This window comes from Trichosurus vulpecula, chromosome 8 (genome assembly GCF_011100635.1).
Source record: "Trichosurus vulpecula isolate mTriVul1 chromosome 8, mTriVul1.pri, whole genome shotgun sequence".
In the NCBI taxonomy this organism is placed as follows: domain Eukaryota; kingdom Metazoa; phylum Chordata; class Mammalia; order Diprotodontia; family Phalangeridae; genus Trichosurus; species Trichosurus vulpecula.
This window is the reverse complement of record NC_050580.1, coordinates 129,940,897-129,963,404: the sequence shown is the minus strand read 5'-3', so window position 1 is coordinate 129,963,404 and position 22,508 is coordinate 129,940,897. Positions and strand designations below refer to the sequence as shown.

General features: G+C 40.0%; 1 protein-coding gene across 2 annotated transcripts in view; it reads left to right on the top strand.

The window, feature by feature from the left end:
• FAM174B (family with sequence similarity 174 member B) overlaps positions 1-22,250 on the top strand; it is a 36,051-nt gene extending 13,801 nt beyond the window's left edge. Inside the window, exons 2-3 of one of the 2 annotated variants that reach the window (XM_036769647.1) lie at positions 4,944-5,075; positions 17,250-22,250. In XM_036769647.1, coding sequence (XP_036625542.1) covers positions 4,944-5,075; positions 17,250-17,253 — 136 coding nt within the window. In that variant the 3' untranslated portion in view covers positions 17,254-22,250. Of the gene's footprint in view, positions 1-4,943; positions 5,088-17,249 lie in introns of both variants that reach the window. The other variant, XM_036769646.1, reaches the window with a different exon arrangement.
• The last annotated feature ends 258 nt before the right edge of the window (positions 22,251-22,508 follow it).

The following is a 22,508-nucleotide window of genomic DNA, read 5'->3' as shown; positions in this document are numbered from 1 at the left end:
AGTGTAGCATCATTTAGTGAGACTCTTCATTTTCTTGACCATGTGATGCTCCATATGCATATGATTCCTTGGACAAGTTTAGCTAGACCGTGACATCAATTATTTGGCCCTTTCTAATCACTGGATACTAAACATTTTTCTTTCTCAAGCCCTTGTTATTCCTACCCGGTTCCTAACAACCACACATTCTTTTGAAATTTGAAGACTTATTTTCAGACCTGATTTGGGAGGCAGTTTCCCCAAACACATGGGGTGATACAGCATGGAGGGAGCGTTGACCTTTTGCTCTGATGAGGACTCTAGGAATAATTCTAAATCGCCCAGGGAATACCCAAAGTGATTTCACAGGGTATGGTATGGCACGAAGGTAGGAGGGTGGGCTAGTAGTTTGATTTTGGAGTTAGGAATCTGGTGAAATTTTAATGGTCCTTACTTTAACATTTTCCCTTAAGTCATTCTTTCAAATTCTCTTTATTAGAGTTTTTCCTTGGAGGCTAGGCACTGAGTAATGGTGGCAGAGGAGGAAGAGGGCACTTTGTTCCTGCCCTCACGGAGCCTCTCACAGTCTAGCTATCAATTCATTAAGCGCTTAACGTAGGCTAGGCACCATGTTAAGTTCTGGGGATACAAAGAAAGGCAAGACCAATCCCTGCCATCAAGGCATTTATATTCTAGTGGGGGTAGGAGGGATGTGACACAAAGCTATTCTCATGTAACACTTTATCTGAGATGTACAATACAAAGTACTAGGGAAGGTTCAAGGGGGACTTTGTTAGACATGGTGGGAATCAGGAAAGGCTTCACGGGCAAAACGACATTTCTGTTGCACTTTTTAAAGGATCGAATGAGATAATAATTGTAAAGTGCTTAGAAAAGTGCCTGGCATATAATAATCATTATACAAATGTTAGCTGCCACCACCACCACCACCACCGTCACCACCACCATCATCATCATCATCATTAAAGGATAGGCAGGAATTCAATAGGGAAAGGTCATTCTAGGTATAAGGACCAAGTGTGTTTGAAGGACTGACTACTGGAGTTTATCCATCAGTAAAAAGAGACCTTTCAAAACAGTATTGGCAGAGTAATTAGAGGAGTTTTAACTCACCTAGAGATTTTTTTTTTTGCCAGAGCTAAAAGATTTATGAATTATCACGTATTTGAAAGAGAGGTCAGAATGCAGTGATGAAGAGAGGGAGAGGCGCTGCCATCTTTGCATTTGAGTTAACAATCACTGGCCATGTGCTTATTTCCTTTTGCTCTCCTTCCCCCCATAATAACCTTTTCTCTTTGGACCAGTGGCTTCCCCGTAACTCTGCCCCCTTCTTTTATTCTTACTTTGAACCTTCTGAGCTTGTTCTATCCTGATTATGTGTATTGTTTGAATTTGGGCTCAAAACTGAGTTTTGCTCTATGTACTTTTGTGTTTCTAAAAGCGGGGAAGGACAGAATACCTAAGGATGTAGGTTGGTGATGCTCAAAACTTAAGACTGTGTGATGCAGTAGAACAAAGAATGTTGGGTTTGGAGTCCTAGATCCTGAGTTTGAATTATGGCATCAATATTTACCAGCTCTGCGACCTCCCTAGGTCTCAGTTTCCTCGCGTGTAAAAGGAGAATTTGGACTCGATGAACTTAAAAGGGACTTCTAGTTCTAAAATTCTTAACCTAAGGCTTACTTTAAATATTTTGTTGTCTATTTAGAGTACTTACATATTGTTAATTTGGCAGACCCCTTCTAGCCTACCTCCCTTTCTCTCCAAAGGCTTATTATCTCTTCCCTTTCCAAAGACTCGATGGAGCACATCAGTGCATCTTTATGAAATGGGCACACATCTGAAGCGTTTTGCATAAATATACCAGGGTGGGGTTTTAACAGTCATATAGTGAATTTTTAAATAAAAATGCTTTTATATGGTGAATAATCACATCATAATTTCTGTCTTTCTATATTTACTCAGAAGAATCTGTGATCTCATCAGTATGGGTACCTTCCCCACCAGTGCATTCTCATCCTATGCAAGTTTCATCCATATCTTTCCGTGAATCCTTCATAAAGGATTTTTCCTCCAACAACATGCCAGAGACCTTTTTTGGCTTTTCAGATAGCTTAGAGACACCTGTGTAGCATTTGGGTTGCCCAACTATTGGCTCTCAGTCTTGCTGCCTGAATGACTTGGTCATATATGCCCAGAGTGGCTGTCTCTTTTTATTTTCTTAATAGTATCTTATTCTTTTTTTCCCCCAGAATATTTTTCTTCTGGCTTCTTGTCACTGACAATATACTTACTCCACTATGCAGCTTTTCATTGCTTTTCGGGTCACCTGAAATTTTTATTCTTCCCTGATTGTGTTTTTCCATAACTGGCAGCCATATAGCACCAGCAGACTGTCATTGTCATGAAAGAGGTGGACTTTTGAAATGAGCAGTTTAGAATCACTGAAAACACTGCTGTGTTTTCCAAATGCCATCTATGATATTCTTGTCTTCTGCTTATTTCTAGGCCCAGCTTGTTGTCTTCCTGTCTTAAGATATCCATACTAATGGACTCACTTGGTGTACTGTCCATTCACCAGCATGGCATAGTCTGGGAGCTAGACATTTTCATTCTTTAGCTTGAATTTTCATATGTGTTTGCCTTAAAAGTGAGTACATAAAAGCACCCATATGTAAAAGCACGACTGGAGAAAGGCTCTAACAAATGAAAAGTACGCCATTATTAATCTTATTCCAGTGTGGCAGCATGAATTTACCAGCTCTGTATTCTGTTTCTTGAGTAATTGTTTTAGAGAGATGTTTGAGACAGGGAACACCGCGTAGCCTTTCTCCATTAGTGACCCACAGCAACCCTCTTCTTTCCCCTAGGTGAAAGTTTATTACAGTAACTCACTGTCATCATAAATCATCTTCATATTGATAACTTGGATTTGTTTAAAGCACATAGCATAGCTCGTGTTCTGTATTCATTGAAGTAGTTTCTAAGAGTGTGTATAGATACATATGTTTGTTTTCTGGTAGTGGTTTGCATAAGAAAAATACATTTTTATGCTTATGTATTTGGAGTATATGATAAAGGATATAGTATCCCTATCTTTTATTTTGTTTAAAAACAGATTCCCCAACTTCACGCTGATGGGATTTTGTTATTACTGCCTTGGGAATATCCTCCTGACTTTCAGCTATAATTGGCCACTTTACTTACGTGTTCAAAATTCTGAGCGTAACATGGTGTGCCTCAGAGCAATGTGTGAGAAGGGTGCCAAGCCTTGTGAAATGAAAATGTGCTTCTTTTGTTTGAAAGGTGCATAATTTGTGGTGTGAGACTCGTCTGTATCCTTGACTATTTTAAACTAAATGAACCATCATCCCTTTTCTTGAAAAGAAAATAGAAGGGGAAAGTCCCATTAGAGAAGCAATTGTGAGCAATCCTATGGTGACTCGTCGATAGAGGAAATTCAGCTCTGATGGTCTCAGGCTTTGAAAATTGACTGAGAAAGAGTTGGTTCTATGCCAACACATTTAATATTTTTAGGAATTTGGTGATCCATAATTTTGTAAATAGGCAGCTAGGTGGTGCCATGGATAGACTGCTGAGCCTGGAATCAGGAAGATTTATCTTCCTGAGTTCAAATCTGGCCTCAGGGACCTACTAGCTGTGTGTTCCTGGGTAAGTCACTTAACCCTGTTTGCTTCAGTTTCCTCATCTGTAAAATGAGCTGGAGAGGGCAATGGCAAACCACTCCATTATCCTTGTCAAGAAAACCCCAAATGGGGTCATGAAGAGTAAGACATGACTGAAAAGCGACTGAAGAACAACAAATTTTGTTTTATTAAAGTGTCTGCTGAATGCTATGTAATAAGCTTCCTCTTTGCTTTAGTCTATAGTCTTGGTAAGTTGCTGTGGCCAATAGATTTATCATTACCCAGGGGTCAACTTTCTGGTGATGAAGCTCTTTGAACTTAGCCACTCAGTCTAATCTTAAGATGATAGGGACCATCACTGGGCCCATGCTCAAAGTCTTCCTAATATAGTAGGACATAGGAGAGTTTTTGCTCTGTTAGCATAGTCTTAAAGACTCAAGGTCTGTTTTATACCACGTTAGAGGCATCAGCATAGGATTTTAATCGGGGAATGTTTTTTGTACTTTAAAAAAATGCTGTGGCTGGGTGTTTTTGTGTATTTCCCTAGTAGAGATAGTCCTCTGCCTTGACTCTCATTTCACCTTATGTTCTTGAAGTATCATAGAGCTGGAAGGAAGCTTAGACTCATGTAACCCAATGCCTTTGTTTTATTAAGGAGAAACCTGATGTCTATAGAGGTAACATGATTTATCTAAGGTCACGTGTCTGAGTGTAGCAGAGCCAGGATAAGAACCCTGGTCCAATGCATATTCCTTTACCCTATAATATATCATGGTTTCTCTTGACCATTCTTCATGTTGGGCAGAATGATAACTTAGGGGTAAAGCCAAGATCATTGGTTTCACACTTACTACCATGTTCTCAGTGGTCTGTCAATGTGCTATAAAATAACATTTTAGAGGCTCAAATCTCCAAATATCCTTCTCATTGTCTCCTACTCCATAGGGATAACATTTCTTCCTCAATCTTATTTGGTTTGAAGGCTGCCTGCCACAGGTCTCCAGTAATTCAATACCTTTAATTAGCACAGCCTGGAGATGGCATGTTGGTGGTAGCCCTTGGGAGGTACAGCAGCTAGGGTGTTAGAAGCAGAAAGATTGCCCTGGAATGGTGTGGTTTATATGAAACCAGGATCCTGAGAATGAGCTCAGTTGCCAGTTCAAGGGAACTGGTGGGAATTGGTCTTCTGCGCCAGAGAGCTATAATAAGCCCATTCCCTTTGCAGACTGAGGTGAAGGCTGGGGCAACCTATTTCTTTTCTTTCTCTGTTCTATAAGTATTTTTTTCCCCTTCCAGGTCTGGAAAGAGAATAAAGAAAACCCGGAAATATGATATCATTACGGCTCCAGCAGAGAGAGTAGAAATGACTCCTTTAAATGAAGAAGATGATGATGAAGAAGACTCAACAGTTTTTGATGTCAAATACAGGTATATTTACAGGTACAATATCAGTAGTTCTGGTAAAGACTTCCTCCTTGGCTTCTACTGTTTGGGTGAATATGGTAAACTGTGTTTTATGCTCCTATATGTCAGACCCATGAAAGTAACATCTAGCAAAACTCATTTTTTGTATGTACTTGTTCTCTCTGTAAGTTTCTGCTTAGGGAATTCCATTTATGAAAGTATAGGTCTCTGATCTTCTCTTAAAGGAATACTAACAGGATGGAGAATATATACAACCTCATGTTTTGTCCTTTAAACTAACATTCATTACCCACCCCCTTTTCACTCTACTGCTTCCCAATCTGAGAAATGGATAAACTGAGAAATTTGAGCTAAGTGAAGAAATTGTAGACGCTGGGTCTGAAATAATCAACTGCAGCTCTTGTTTCTCATCCATTTGCCCCAGTGGAAGATGATTATATAAATTTGTGCCAGTCAAACAGGATGCACACAAACTGGAATGTGTAGCCTTGCTTTAGTGGGTTCAGAAGTCAGAAGGTGGATTCACACACAGATTCACACAAATAAAACCGTTTATTGTCTTGTCAAGCTTGAAACACAGGGGTACTTCTTCAGTAAATCAGAACAAAATCAGAATGACTTTCTTTTTTTATGACTTTATTTTTTCTAGACATTTGTACCTTTTAAGCCCTTACCCTCTCAGAATATTTCAGAATAGATAGATTCTTTGAGTTGGGTAGTAGCTTAAGAAGTCATCTAAGTCTAAAGTCCTCCTTTTACAGATGAGGAAAGCGAGTCCCAGAACGTTTAAGTGGACAAAGTCACACAGTTATTCTGTGATGAAAGCTGGGACAGGACCCAAGGTCTCCTGATTCCCAGGCCAGATAAAACATTTGTGAAGGATATACTATGAATAATGAAAGTACAGAGCTAGGCTGCAGGGACATAAAGACAAAAATGAAAAACTGCCTTCCAGGAGCTTGTGTCCTTCTGGATGGCATGTTTGAAAAGCTAGGCAAGTGCTAGGAAATTTGAGGAAGGGGAGAGGATCAACACCTGGGAAGATCAGAAAGTTCTTCCCATAGGAGGTGGAATTTAGGTTGTACTTTGAAGGAAGTTAAGAGATAGAAGAGGAAAAAAGAGTGCGGGCCAGGCATGTAGGATGGTCTGTGCAAAGATTTTGGAGGCAGGAGATAGAACATCGAATTCAGGGAATAGCAAATAGTTCAGTTTGACTACAGCATAAAATGTGTGAAGGGAAGTGATGTAACATGTCTAGAATGATAGCCTCTAGCTGAGAAGTCTATTTTCTCTTTAAGGCGATAGGCAGGCACTGGAACTTATCTGAGCAAATCCCAGGCCTCCAAGATTTGTCATCCACTTTGTGTGATTCTTTTCCATATTTTCTCATGGATCTCCAAAAGAGGATCTACCAGACAAGGTGAAGGCTTTCCTTTTATTGTTTTAGTACCTCGGGTGTTTCAGTATACCATTCAGGATGGCCATTTCTCATCCTTGTTTGTGACTGTCCCCTCTCCCATTTCTGGTGATATCTATTTTCAGTAATGCTTTTGCTGTCTCCTGGAATCCTCAAGAACGTGCTACAGCCCTCTTCTAACCATGAAGTATCTTCCTGTTGCCTTTTGGGTTTATTTATAATTTTAAAAAATTCTTCTGAGAGTATGTTGCATCATTCACATCCATATAGTATCACTGGATGAAGATTTTGTTGGCGAAATATCTATGAGTGTGTGGCAAGGGACAGTTCGAGATGATTGAAAGAAGTGCGTGGTTTCCAAATGCAGTTCAAGACAGTTTCTTACATCTCCTCATTGTCCCTCTTCCTAGATCCTGGAGCCAACTCAGTATTCATCAGCCCCAGGTTGATAAGCTAATTTGACCCCACGTACCTTCATGCTATGCCTGGGCAACATACATTTTTCACTGAACAGCATGAAGTTTACTTTTTTTATTCAAAGACAGGCATGTTTTAAGTTAGAGCAAAGTCAGAGCAACCTTGTAACTAAATAGGAAAAAAAGTAACTCCTTTTTATTTCCTATTTAGCCATAATTCATCCGTGGTCCTTGGGCTTCCTCTCGGAAAAAGCTACGTTTAATATTGGAGATGTGACTGAATCATGACCTTGTGTCTTGGTGGTTTCAGCACATGATATTCCACCTGCCCTTTTGCGCGGTGGGAGAAGGGAAGTCATGTTTTCTGTACCAGGACAATAATCTGAGGATTATTGCTCACACAGTTCTTATGATAACACCATGTGACTGATATCCTGCTGTGAGGGTAAAGGCAGGTTTAATTTTCCTGAGGTTTTCCACCAGGTTGAAAATTTGATTAAGAAAAGAGAAGTCAGGCAAGCTTGCCTCTGGTTACACCCTCCCCCTTCTCCCGCCCTTCCCTCCCCCTCCCACTCCTCCCCAACCAGCACATTCTAATCCAAGAGATAAAAATCTTTAATTTTTAGGGTCAAATCTGAGGCTGTTTCTCCAGAAACACATGTTTCCAGCTCTCATTAGCAAAAAAGCAGGCTGATTGAAAGGTGGATAAACCAGCTTGAGTCACTCTGAAGGAATTAAAATTGCTGCATGTTACAAAAGGTTAAGACCTGAGTTTTGAGGGTTTGGTCGGATGGACTGTGTATGGTTACAGGCACATTGATTTATTTTCTGAGTAGAAGTTGATATTAGCAATATGCTGCAGCCCTCTCATACTCACCGTGTAGCTGGGGCCTATGGTTCTGTAAAACCCTTCCGGCCATTCCTTGAGCATCTCATGTACTCTAAATTCCAGCCACACTGACCATCTCCACACTTCCTGTGCACAACATTCCACATCTCTTTTCCCAGGGCTTCGTACAGGCTGTCCCTTTGCCTGGAATGCTCTCTTCTCACCTCTGTCACTTACCACCCAAGGCTCTCTTCTTCTGAAAGGCTTGGCTCAAATGCCACCTCCCATGAGGAAGGAAGGAAGGTAGAAAGAAAGCATTTATTAAAGACCTGTTTTGTGCCTGGCCCTGTGCTAAAGCCCTTTGAAAAATATTATTTCATTTTATCCTCGTAACAACCCTGTAGGGTAAGTGCTATTATTATCCCCAATTTACAGTTGAGGAAACTGAGGCAAGGAGAGGTTAAGTGATTTGCCCAGAACCTCACAACTCAGGTCTTCCTGACCCCAGGCCCAGGGCTTTTATCTCTTTTGCCATCTAGCTATAAGAGGCCTTTGCTGCAGCTATTGGTGCACGCACCTTTCTCTAATGACTTGGTATGTATTTTTAAATTTACTTACCTGTTTTTGTTATTTCTCCCCAGTAGTATGTAAATTCCTTGAAGGCAGGGACTGTTTTGATTTTTTTTTATTCCCCAAGCCTATCTAGCATCGTGCCAGGCCCATAGTATTTAATAAATGCTTGTTGAACTGAATCTCCATATCTTGGCTCTGGTGCTCATTTATCTGACAGGGAACATTTGCCATTTTGACAACTGTAGCACAAACTGATGCTGATAGGAGAACAAGTCATCTCTGTTACTTCTTCTGCCACAGCCTCTGGAGAGGGAGCTCTCCCCTCCCTTCTGGCAGAGGAACTTCTGCCTGTTTAAAAATAAAGTGACCCTTGTGGAGTAATGGGAGGAATGCAGAGGGAGGGGGATGGGTATGGGGTTGGGCCCAGTTCTAGAAATACCCACCTTCTCATCCTCTTTGGAGATCCGTGCATGTGAATATAATTAGAAGCGGTTGAGTATTCTACTGGCATGCTAGGGAGTGTGCCTACCCTCTTCTAGGTCTAAGAAATGGCTTTCTTGTACAGTTATCAATCTGGAGTTCCCTGAAGTGCAGACTAGGATTGATCTGAAATAGTCCAATATACTAGAAATGGGATAAAAAAAGACATAACTTGCTAATATTGCACCAAGGGGCTGAAAATCAGAGTCTGTCCGGGTGCTTTTACGCTGGTGCTGCACAAATTAAAGTGGGTTGATGAGATGACTGTTTAGTCAGCATCTCCTCTTCTGAGGTCTCATTAATGGCCTTGCTAGGAAGGCTTCATTTCCACCCCATGCCCAGCCTGACAGCAGCCTAAACCGTAATAATCTTTTGGGGGTTGGATTGCTGACATTAGTAGAAGGAAGAGCATCATCACTGAGACTAGGGAGGATGGAGATAAATGTGGGAATCATTTTAAAGTCATTAATTAATGAAGGCTTGAAATAATAACCGCTAGAATCCTAGAAGAGTCCATGAGCAGTGCAGAATGACTGGTATCTTCCATGGGAAACTGGAGTGCCTTTTGATGACCAGAAAATGATTTTTTTCCCAACTTGATCCTAACTTGACCGATTGTAATTTCCACCTCAGGTTGGAAGAGGGCTTGTCAGTCCACCTCAGCCTAGGCTTCACCTTAAAATGATGAAGACTGATATTTATATTTATTAAATATATAACTTTCTAACATTTCATGAATGCTTTTTGCTTTTATGTCACATTAATTTCTTTATATGCCCCTTCTACTCCCCTACCTATTAAACCTTCCTTGTAACAAAGATTAAAAAAAACCCCCAAAAATTTGGCAAAAGCAGCCAAGTCATCAATCATGTCTGACATACATGCAGCATTGCATACCTATGGTCTCCCCATTTCTTTAATGAAAGGAAAGGAAATATATATTCTTATCTCTCCTTCAGGGCCATGCTTGGTCATTATACTCATGCAGTGTTCAATGGAATTATTATTTCCCTTTACATTATTTTGTTTACCATATAGAGGGCTTTCCAGGTTCTGCATACTTCACTCTGCATCCATTCATATGTCATCCCATGTTTCTCTGAATTATTCATATTAGTTTTTTCTTATGATATGATAGTTTTCCATTGCATTCATGTATCACAATTGGTTCTGTCCTTCCTCAGTCAATTGGTACCTACTTTTTTTGCCCCGTTTTTGCCTCAATAAAAGGTGCTGTTAATCCGTAGTGGGAGTAGCACCTGTTTTGTGTAGGTTGGGCTAGATAATCCTTGAAGGGAACGGGGAGGTGCTTTGCCTTTTTTTTTTGCCTCCTTAGATATAAAAGGCCCAGCCTGTCGGGGAGTTAGCAGTGGAGGTTTTAGCGGGATTCCTATTGACCCACAGGGATACCTTTCCAACCTAGCATCGCTGATTGTCATGGTAACCACAGAGGTTGAGAGAAGTAGTATTTTATCTGCATTACTATCCTTTTTAACTTTAGGAAATGTGTCCTTTTTAAACCTCATTCTAGTAAAGTCACTTTTATTGCATTTTATGGGCCATGAGTGTCTCGTTGCATTGGAAATCTGTGAGTGAATCACTAGACTGGCCTGAATTAGGCCAGGCCTAGAATATAGCGTTAACATAAACTCTTATAGGTCATATTGTATCAACATTTAACTTATTCATAAAGTAATGCGTATACAAAATCAGTAAGTCCATTCTGGCAGTCCTTGGGTAAGCTTTGATTTCACTTCCTATCTTTACCTAATCTGATACACAACTTTGAGCACTAACTGTCCTCAGAATTCAGAGACCTCTGTTCTAGGCTCAGCACAGCTTTGTGACTGTGGACAAGTCACTTAACCTCTGGACTGCAGTGTCCTCATTTGTGCAATGCAGGAGTTGGATTAAATTTATTCAGTTTATTCAATAGTTAAAATTTTATATTGATATTTTATGTTTTTATATCATCTTCATTTCCAAATTTATCCCTCCCTACTCCCTTTTTTTCAGAGAGCCATCCTTTGTAGCGAAGAAAGAAAAAAGAAAAGAAAAAGCCTCAGTCAAGTAAAACTAGTTCACACGTCTACCAAATCTGACAATCTATACCACATTGCACAAATGTGGCGTCCTCTACCTCTGCAGAGGGGTGGCTTTTCTTGTCTTTGAGGCCAAACTTAGGCATAGTAATTACACAGTATTCAGTTGTGTTATTTCCCTTTACATTGTTATTGTCACTGAGCATAGTATTTTCTTAGTTAGACTTATTTTGGTCTGCATCAGACTTGTTTCTTACGGTACAGCAATATTGCATTACATTCAGCTACCCTTTTGTTTAGCCATTCCCCAGGCTATGGGCCTCAACTTTGTTTCAGTTGTTTGCTACTACACAAAGTGCTATGAATATTTTTAGTGTGTATCGGACCTTTCTTTCCAACAAAACATTTAGTACTTATCTGGTACGAGGCCCCCTGATGGTGGGGTAGGAATACAAAGACAAATGAAAAAGCTCAAGGAGGTTCCGTTCAACAACATTAAACAGGTAAGCAGATTATCAAACAAACCATGATAAGGGTGAGGACACTATCTATGAGGAATAGGAAGGGCTTCATTAGGGCACCTGAAGTAAAGCAAGGATTCTAAGAGGCAGAGAAGAGAATGAATTCCAGACAGCCTCATAGCCTCTTCCAAGGCCCAAAGGAAGGAAATGGAATGGAATCTAAGGTATTCCCCAAGTTTGCTCCTTGCTTGCTCCGAAATTCTATCATTCTTGAAAGTTCTTTCTTGCAGAGTTTTATCAGAAGCGGCTGTGGCTGAAAATGACTCCATTAATAACCTGCATCTGCTTGAACCCCTAAATTTACATGCAGCATTGAACTGAATTTGGCAGTGTACTCACAGCACAGTATAGGTTTTGTTTCTTGGGAGGGAAAAGCGGTAAAACGCTTATTCTTTCCCCTTTTTACATATTGAACCTACTTGTTGGACATGACATAGAAGGGATTCTTTTTCCTGTACGTGTTGGACTAGAGGGTCTACAAAGTCTCATTGAACTCTCAGGTTCTGTTATTTGAATGTATTACTTAAAGCTATCACATTGAAGTGGGAGGCAGGAGACCCAAGTTCTGTTAACTGTTCCTCCACTAACTGAGTGATGTCAGACAGATTATTTCTCGGGCCCTTGGTTGCTTGATCTGTTTGCATGTTGTCTCTCCCATTAGATTGTAAGCTCCTTGAGGGCAGGGGCTCTCTTTTATCTCTTTTTGTATCTCTGGTGCTTAGCCTAGCACATAGTTGGTGCTAAATAAATGCTTATTGGCTTATCGATCTATAAAAAGATGATTTCTAAGGTTCCTTCAAGTTCTCAACTGTTCCAAGTCTTTGGGAAGACTACAGCTTTCCTGTTGAGAACACCTGCTTTTTCCTCTTTGGGTCTTATTTTCCTGCACTCAGACTGGTCTCAGATTTCACATGCGTAGGCTTAAGATCATAGACCTAAAAGTGGAAGGAATCTTAGAAGTCATCTAGTCCAACGCCCTCATTTCACAGATGAGGAAACTGAGGCCCAGAGAGTATGACATGCCCAAAGTCACTTGAATTCGGTTCTTGTGACCCCCCCTAAGGTGTGTTCTTTCTACTGCACCACTGTGATTGTTATCACCATTCAGTTTTCACCGGTGGGTCTCCCCCTACCATCTGCTGCTTTTATTCTTCCTGATCCCAAGCTGTTCAGCAATTCTGGAGGAGGTCAGGAATCCTTGAGACTGGGGCCTCTGTCTGTTTATATTATTTAACCTTAGTTATCTTAGTCACTACCCCATTCTTCACTAAGGCTGCTTCACTCCCACCCTTTCCTTTCATTTTCTCAGCATTTGACTTTTCTTTTTACTTTGCTGAGATGATAGCTCTGTTTCGTGAACTCCCCTCATATCATATACCTCTGCCCACTGTAGTTTTCCTTGCTGTCCACAGACATGTCCGGATCTCCCCATCCTTAAAAACCAAAACCTTCCCTTGACTGTCATACCCTCAAGCTCTATTAGTAACACATCTCTCCTCATTTTCATTCCTCACTCCTAGAAAGGATAATCTGTACTTGCTGCCTCTACTTTCTCCCCCTCTGTTCACTTCCCAGAAGGTCTTTGCAGTCTGATTTCTGATAGCATCATTTTGCTGGAATGATTTTTAAAAGGTCAACAGTGTCCTCTCACTTGCTAAATCTAATGACCTTTTCTCAATCCTCATATTTTTCCTCAATCCTTATTTTTTTCTCCAACATTCTGTCCTGTTGCCCAACCTCTTCTCTTGAATGCTTTTTCCTCCATTGGCTTCTATAATGCTTTCTCATGGTTCTCTCACCTTGTCTGACCACTCCTTCTTGGTCTGTCACCTTTCCCATCCCTCAGTTTCTGTTCTCTTCTTTCTCTACATTTTTACCCTTGGCAGCCTTATATACACTCATGGCCCAGTTATCACATATTTATAGATCTGTAAGTCCAAACCTAAAGTGTCTTTGTCCATGTAGATCGATCAATTAATCTGAACTAATTATGTGTCTTTCCCCAGAACTACACTTCCTTGGATGCCCAACTAGCACCTCTAGATCACTTTGTCTACAAGTGAACTCATTACCTCTTTCCTCCTAACCCCATCCTTCCCTTGCAACTTCACTTTTTCCATCTGATGAGACTCAGTTCTCCCAATCACCTAAACTTGAAATCTTCAATTGGTTGCTCTCCCTTGAATCTCATATCAAGTCAAATTCAGACAATTTTAGCTTTATAACATCTCTCACCTACTTCCTCTTCTGTCTACTCACATAGCCCCAACCCTGTTCAGCGCCTCGTTGCATCTTTTCCATACTACTATAAGGACCTTGTAAATAGTGGCCTTTTCTTTTTCCAATCTCTGCTTTCTCCATTCCATCCTTCATGTTGTTGTTGTGGTTGTTCAGTCCTTTCAGTCCCATCTGACTCTTTGTGACCCCGTTTGGGGTTTTCTTGGCAAAGATATTGGAGGGGTTTGCCATTTCCTTCTCCAGCTCATTTTGTAGAAGAGGAAACTGAGGCAAATGGGGTTAAGTGACTTGCCCAGGGTCACACAGCTAGTAAGTGTCTGAGGCCAGATTTGAACTCAGGAAGATGAGTCTTTCCAGGCCCAGCACTCTGTTCAGTGTGCCACCTAGCTGCCTATCTTTCACGTACTGCCAAAATAATCTTCATATGCAGGTCTAACCATGTCACTTCCTTGCACAAAAACTTTCAGTGGCTCCCTGTTGCCTATAGGATAAAATCCAAACTTCTTAGTTTGGCATTTAAGGCCCATTCACAATCTAGCTCCAACCTTCCTTTTCATCCTTATTTTTTCACATTCCTTCTGTTTCTGCTCTCTATCTAGCCAGACTGGGTTACTAGCTGCTCCCTGAACTTGACATGTCATCTTTATCCTTTTTGTATTTACACACATTATTCCTTATGCCTGGAATGCACTTCTTCCTCAGATGCCTTCTCTTATTTCTAAGCTCAGTTCAGTAGCTGTCTCCTCCCTAATCTCTCTCTTCCATCCCTCTTTGCCCAAGATGAAAACATTCTCTTCCTCTTAAAATTTTCCTAAAGCACTTTGTTTGTATCTCTCTTTTGCCCTGTCATGGCCTATCATGTATATTTATGGGTTTATATATGTATATATGTTTATATATTTAATTTTATTGCTACTCATTGAGAAATTTATTTATATTTGTTTGTACTTATAAATTTATTTATATATTACATACCTATATATGTACACACATGCATAAGATAATATATACACACAATATATGGGCTATATTTCTATACTATATATTTATATATGTGTACACATATAAAATATATATTCATATATATGCACACATATAAAATATATTTATATATGTACATATATATGCACAATACATATGTTATGTTCTCCATACTAGAGGTTGAATTCTGAGGATGGGGAAATGTTCTTTTTAAATCTTTGCGCATCTATCACCTAGCACAGTGTCTTGCACTTAGTAGGTGTTTTAATTGAATTTGGCATTGAAGAGAGTTTGTGTGAAGTGGAGAGCTGCATGCACAGGTGTGCATGCGTGTGTATGTGAGTGGGGGAGAATTGGGGGAGAGTGTGAGAGGAGGAAGAATATGTATGGGGTGGGGGAAGAGTGTGTGGGAACGGATTCAAGAGGGAGGGAGGGAGAGAGAGCGAAAGAGAGAGAAAGAGAGAGAGAGAGAGAGCGAGCGAGAGAGAGCGCACGCACATGCAAGCACAAGCTGTTGGAGAGGTTCAGAACAGCTTGAGCACCGAGAGTGAACACTGTGGAATCCTCCACATGAAGCAATTTCAGATCTGGGAAGCAGTAAATTTGAACACCTACTGGCAGATTTTCTAATGCATCAGTAGTTAAGCATTACATTTGTACAGCTATTTCTTTTTTTCTTAAAATTTTTTATTGCTATCTTTTGTTTTCATATCACCTTTATCCCCAAATATATCTATCCTTCTTTCCTCTGCATCAAGCCATTTTTTGTTGCAAAGATAAAAAAAGAGGAACCAGCAATTCAGCAAACCAACCATTGCATTAATTGAGTCTGACAGTGTGCACAATATTCCATTCCCGTGGTTATAGTCCCCCTCCACCCCACCCAGCCTGTGCAAAGAAGGGAGAGAGGTGCATTGTTCTCCACCGTTGGGGCTAAGCTTGAGGATGATAATTACGTTGCATTCAGTTTCCACTTGATGCCTTTTCCATTTTCGTTGTTAGAGCCTTTTGCACAACTAATTTGGATTGTTACCAGTTGTTTTCAGGTTCACTAGGCCCCATTCTATTGCAGGCATTCATATGAATATATATTTTTATATATGGCTTAACATACTAGATTCATGCCAACAGTAAATTTCTTGACTCAGTATTTGGGAGAAGAATCCTGTGCTTCTAATCGATCAATCAACAAGTATTTGTTAAGTGTTTACTATGCCAAGCACTGGACTAGGTGCCAGGGATATAGATACAAAAGATTGAAAAATTCTTGATTGCAAGAAACTTATATTCCAGTGGGGAAGATGGCAATATTAAAAAATTGTATGGCATAAATATAAAGTTAATAAATACAAATACATGCAAATAAATACAAGGTAGTTTGGGAGAGAGGGCACTCGAAGTTGGGGCATCAAGAAAAGACTTCATATAATTTATGGACTTCAGCTTAAAGGAAGAAAGAGACTCTGAGGTGGAGGTAAGGAGAGAGTGCATTTCAAGAGGGGAGACCATTGGAAAAGCATAGGAATGGGAGATAGGGTGTCTTGAGTGAGCATGGAGAGAACAACAGTTTGGTTACATAGTAGAGTCCAGAAAGGGGAGTAAATGTCCAGTGATGCTGGAAAGTTACGCTGGGGCCAGGTTGTGTAGAGATTTCAACTCCAAACAGAAGAGTTTACATTTTGTCCTAGCAGTATTAGGAAGTGACTGGAGTTGATTGAGTAGAGAAGTCAGATGGTCAGATCTGTATTTAAAGAACATTACTTTGTGTGTAAGATTGGCTTGGAGTGATAGGAGACTTGAAGCAAGAAGACCACCTAGGAGACTGTTGCAATAATGTAGGCCAGAGGTGATGAGTACTTGATAGTAGGTAACAGTGTGGAGATGGGATAGGATGCAAGAGGCGTGGGGAAAGTTGAAACGGCACGATTTGGAAACTGATTGGCTATGGTGGGGCGAAGAAGAGTGAGGAGTTGAGGATAAAGCTGAGATTATGATCCTTCAAGGATGATGATGCCTTCCACAGGAAGTAGGGAAGTTTAGAAGAGAGTAGGGTTTAGGGGGAAAGATGACAAGTTCAGTTTAGACTTGTTGAGTTTAAGACACCTAGTTTGAAATGTCAGAGTAGTACAGGATTTATGTTCAGGGAAGAGACCTTAGAGACAGAGGGGTCATTAATATAGTCTGAATGTTTGAAATGTCAAATGAATAATTGGTGGTACAGGATTTATGTTCAGAGGAGAGACCCTAAAGATACATAGGTGATTAAAATAGGTGATGTCTAAAATTTCTGTTTTTGACTGATGTTACCTCTACAGGAGCTTCTCTGCCTTTTTGCCTTCATATTGGGGTGAGGAGGGGGAAACATAATTGCTGACTGAAGGATATCTTCCAGTGTCCCATCATGAAACTAAACTCAACCAGTTTGAGGGGAACAGGTATTGGTAGGATCAATGGGGTTCTCATTTCATTGGCCTTTTTTGTTTCCTTACACAGTTTGTAATTGCCAGCATCATCATCTCGTGACAGGGATAACCTGGAAATAAACAAGCACCAAAGAAGGAATACCAGAAGATAGAAGCATTTAGATTTACTTCCTTCTTTAAATGAATACATGAGTGGAATTAATGAAGATATTTCTGGAAGGTTTTAATTCTCATTCTTTCCTTGTTTTTCCTACTAGGTAAAAACCACTTTTCTGGAGTTGGGGCACACCATGGAAAATCAGTCAGCCATCGAAAGCCCTGCTGGACCCTGAAGTGTGGAAGGGACGATGGAAGCCATCATCTCTGAAGCGTTGATACCAAAACAAATATTCCCTCTGACTCCAGGACCTTATTTATAAACAGTTCGGCAGCAGGCGGGCCTGTGTTGAACTCCTGTGTCAAAATGTCAGAATTAAGCTCTTCATTTCCAAACCACTACCTTAGGTTAACCTGTGTCACTTTTGAATGTCTCTTTCAAATGCCACCAGGCTCCAGTTCTCTCTTCTTGAAGAGATTCTTTGATAAGGGGGGGAGGGTAGAAACTTTTTTATTTTTCTCCTTTTAAAGCAGATTTCTGCAAGATGAGAATTTTTTAAAAAAAATACACCCAGATCCCAGACATTAAAAAGCCAGAAGAAAATTCAGCTCTGTGATTTAGAATTAGATGCTTTTTCTTGTCTGGCTCTTGAGTCTTGAGATCTGAGGTTATACCAACTTCTTGGCTGCTTTAAATTCCAGCCACTTGCCTTAATCTTTTGGTGAGTGTGTTTTAATGGAAAAGCAGATTTCAACAATGGTGGCTAGTGGCTCTATGCTAAACCAGCCTTGCTAGGATTGTGTGTTTGTATGCGACAGACTTATTGGTGAAGAAAATTGTGATCGCTTGCTACTGATTTCGACAATTGCACTAGCCCCTACTGAATCATGCTATTCCTCATGCTCCAGTGGAGCAAATTGGTGTCTGAAATGAAGTAGTTTTTGTTAGACTTATTATTTTTTTTTTAAAGAGTATGAGTTCCACAGAATTAGGCTTGGCTGGTTTGAAAGGAATTGTGGATTTCAGGAAAAAAATTATATTTTTTATGATTTTTCCTTCTCTGCTGGGAAAATAAAACACCAGGCAGCTTTTGGTTTGTGTAAAAGTTTGTGCCATTTTTCTTGCCCTGAGTTTGCCATTGCTCTGTGTGTGTGTGTGTGTGTGTGTGTGTGTGTATGTGTGCATTTCAGTTGCCTAAATTTAACTGAGTGGCAGTTTGGACTGCTGAGAACAGAGTTTGGTCAGTGACCGTATCAGAAGTAAATTTGGAACTGGAGAGAGAATATTTTTTCATCAAACTGGAAACATCCCTGTCACTTTGGGCTGATGTATCTCATTTCGCTGTAAAATATACATCTATGTAGACGTGAGAGATGGATTTTTGTTTCCTCTTATACTTCAGGAATAATAAGTTTAGACAATAAGTATTTCTCTTTTGAATTTAGATTTGCATCATTCACAAGGATTGCTGAACTCGTAACTGTAGAAGTATGTGCATCTGTTGATTGCCAGTCACCCAGAAGTGACTGTATTTGCCTTTGCTTGAACATTGCACTAACGTCTGTTAGTGGGACCTTTTGGGACCCAGGGAATTCAGTCTGACTTGAAACAGTTTTTCCTCTCCTCTTCTCCTTCCCTTCCCTCTCGTCGTCTCCTTTTCACCATTTCTTCTTCTTCTCCTCTCCCTCTCCTCTCCTCTTTCCTTTGTTTGTTCTACTTGGTCTTTCTGGACCTTTTGGACCCATTTCTCCTTACACACTTTGCAATCGATTGGAGGAAATCTATACTATTAAAATATTTCTCTTACAGCTCCCTGGGAAGGTCTCTTGGCAGTTCCTGAGGCTTCCAGCGTTCTGGGACTCTTGGTACATCCATAGACCTTTTTTATACCCTCTGAGTTTGCTGGTACCACAGATAACTTGTGCAGAGAGGGTGCTTTGAATATAGCAGGCCGTGAAAGAATACCTCTTTGTACTGCCATAGCATTTTGAATCAAACCAGAAAAGGCTTTGTAGCTATCGAAACCCACATACGGTGCCTCCTGGACCTTCGCCCTATGCATTGGCTCCATATGTTGACCTTTTTTTCTTTTTTTCCCCCTTTTTTGCCATCTGCCAAAGGGCTGGGAATAGGAATGGAGAAGGATGTGGTTACTCCATATCTCTTGAAAATGCACTCTCAGCCAGAGTGGTGACTGGAAATGACACCTTCCTATTCACCATCTGCTCCTGTACCTTTTAACTGGAACTCTCCTGATACACTGCCTTTTAAAATATTCCCTTTCCTCCCTCCCCCATTCCATTTGCAAGATGGGCCAAAACCTGGGTTTTCTTTCCTTTATGTCAGAATTATGTTCCTGGAATCATTAGTGATCTCTGAAGCAGGTCACCACTAAATTCGTAGTGGAATTTTTGAATTGTAGGCATCTAGGTGAATCTTTGGCTGAATCAAATTGTTTTTGATAGTGATACTTTTTGAAACAGAACATGGTGCCTTTTTCTCTTAGGGAAATGACTGATCCCCTTTAAGGCTTATTTACTTGAGAACTTTATCAGCATCATTAGATGGTTCCACAAACTTGGTGAATTACAAAAAAAATGTTTAAACATAAAATGGTGATGGGGGAAAAGTTTGTTTTTACTTTTACTTTCACGTGGACTTGGTGGACAAATTTTTAGAAACTTCCTCTTCTCATGTGTAATGATGAAGGCCCATTTTCATGATGGACAGTTTCTTGGGAAGACCTTCGAATTTCTCTTAACGATTATGTACCAGCCATGTCAAGGTCCTCACCTTTGACCTGAATTAAACTTTCTGATACTTTTATTTGCTCTTCATTTCATACATATGCATTTATAATGAAGATGAGCTTAAGGGAAGGAGTTTGTACCTCTCCATTTTAACTAAAGATCAACCAGAAATAAAAGGTGTCTAATTCTTTTTCTAGAAGCTACTTTTAAAAAAAAACAGCATTCTCAGCAATAGTGAAAATTTAAAAGCAACTCTTTCCTAAGCTGGAGTATTTGAAACCTAAATACCTCAGACTTGGCATTTGGTTCTGGACTTAAGAAACTGTGCTTAACTTGTACCCCCTAGGCCAGGGGCATTTTCTTTTCTGAGAAGTTTGTCTTACACTGGTCTATATATACACTCATGGAGAAGCTGGAGAGGAAGAAAAAAAGCTTGTTCTGCAGTCAACCTTCTTTATTGATCGACTGAGCCACAGATAGAAAATGACTTTTTCTGATTCCCCTACTTGCGTTTCACTTGGATAATGAATTGTGAATTGGGAAAGTGTCCTTCAGCATACATCTTTCCAATAAAGAAGATAACGTTTTTTTTTATTCCTCACTATACTATGTAAAGCCCAAGTGGAAGGCAGAAAAGATAATGACTTGACACTTATCACCTCCTCCTTCTAAGTGGAGAGCATATTGAAAAGGTGATGTTAGCATTGATTATTCTATAACTTACTGTTGGGGAGGAGGAAGGCATTGTAGAATGTTTATAAATGACAGCCTTCAATTTTTAACCGTAAAGGATTCTTGGGAAAAGCCTTGAGTTTTATTTGTTAATCCTTCTTTGATAAAGTGCATATCTTCTAGACAAAACTTTTCACCAGACAAAGGTCAAACTGGCCGGTTGAAGGAAGGGTGGCTCCTGGTAGCATTAATAGTCAACATTAGCCTAAAAAAAGGATACTGTGCTGCATTGTCACCCAAAGACTATTATTGAGACTTGAATATTTCTACTGGATTAAGTATGGGCAGGAGGGAAGAAATAGGCCCTGGGCAGAACCAAGAAACTTAAGCCATCTCAAAAACGCTTTCACAGAGGATCAAAAAAAAGTGTTTAGGTCAACAGTTGATGATTGCCGACAAATTTTGGAGGAATCTTTCCTGGTACAGTCTAACTGCTTGAATCAATTGAATCTCTACTTTTGGGAAAACAAAACAAAACAAAACAACTGGGGGCCTGGAGAAGATGCCTGAGTCGTGGTACCATGAGCTGGTTACTCCAATGAAGGCTCTCACCTCATCGCCAGTGGCTCCATCAGAGACGTGGGTCCAGTTACGCTTCATACTGTGCTGTGTGTTTCTACTTCATGCTGTGTTGATGAAAGAAAAATTCTTAGTTTTTATTGAGCAGAGAGTATAGAATTTATGAGCATTTGATGTAAACTCGGTAATATATGCTGTATAGGATTTTTTTTTAAATGGAGGCTCTAAGTTGCATTATGTTTTGGGAATGATTGAAAATGAATGGTCTTGGTTCTTTTGAATGATTTGTCATTAATCACTACCTGGATGTAAGGTTTTTTGTCTAAGTCTTTTGTATTGCAGAGGACCAATATGGATATACTTTTGAAAGTGTCTCAATATTTGCTGCTATTTTGTGTACATTGTTTTTTGCCTGCTTTCACAGTAGCTTTATGAAAAAGACCCCCGCACCCCCCCCAACTTTTTACTTTTTCTGTTAATAGAGAACAGAACAATAGGTGGCACACGCCATCCTGTGGATTTCCTATAGATCTAGGTCACTTTTTAACGCCATTATTTTAAACCTTACTAGTTGATTTAATGAGACTGGAGGGAAGATGGCTTTTTTTTTAAAGGCTGCCTGCTGTTAGATGGGATTCTAGTGTTCTTGTATAATTCTGCTGGGATAGCCTACTGTTAATAGAGAAGAGTAATATGAAGGCCCATTCTTAAGAACCTTCTTATCCCTGAGGGAAAACTATAGGTCATTTTAGGCTTTTTTTGGATTGGGGGCAAGTAAGGGGTAGAGAATCAGAATGGCTGTCACTTAAAAGCCCTTTGTAAGAACTGAGGCATGCTTTGGTCTTCAGGTTTGAAAGACTATTTTCTTGTCTGCTTTGTGTATTTCCTGAAAGTTTTTTTTAAAGACTGATAATAACTAATAAGCAGCTCATTTTGGGGTGTCATGCTATCATGATCCATGGCATTATTACTAGACCATTCTTCAGAATTAGACTGGGGTTGGGGGGAGGTCATTTTTCTCTTTTTTTGTCTTATAGATGTCGAAATTTGTTTTGCCGCAACCTTTTTTCTGAGCCTATCATTGTTTCTTTTGTAATAATCCTGTTTTGTATGATACGGGATATTGAGAATACTGTTCATATAAGTTGTTTTGACAAAAATCTGTGTTTTGTGGTGTTTCTTTCCTCACCTTGCCCCAAAGATTTCCCAAAGGATTTGGAAAAGCTTCAGGGTACTTATCTCCCCTCACTAAAGGCGGAAACCCTATATATGAGATGAGGCTTGGAAACCTCCTAGAATAAAAATGGAAGAAGAATGGAGATAAATAAGTATTCCATGAAATAACTAATGGAATGGAATAATAGCATTTTCTTTCAAGAAGTACGCTTATGCCGCTTCAGGCATCTTATTACAAGTAA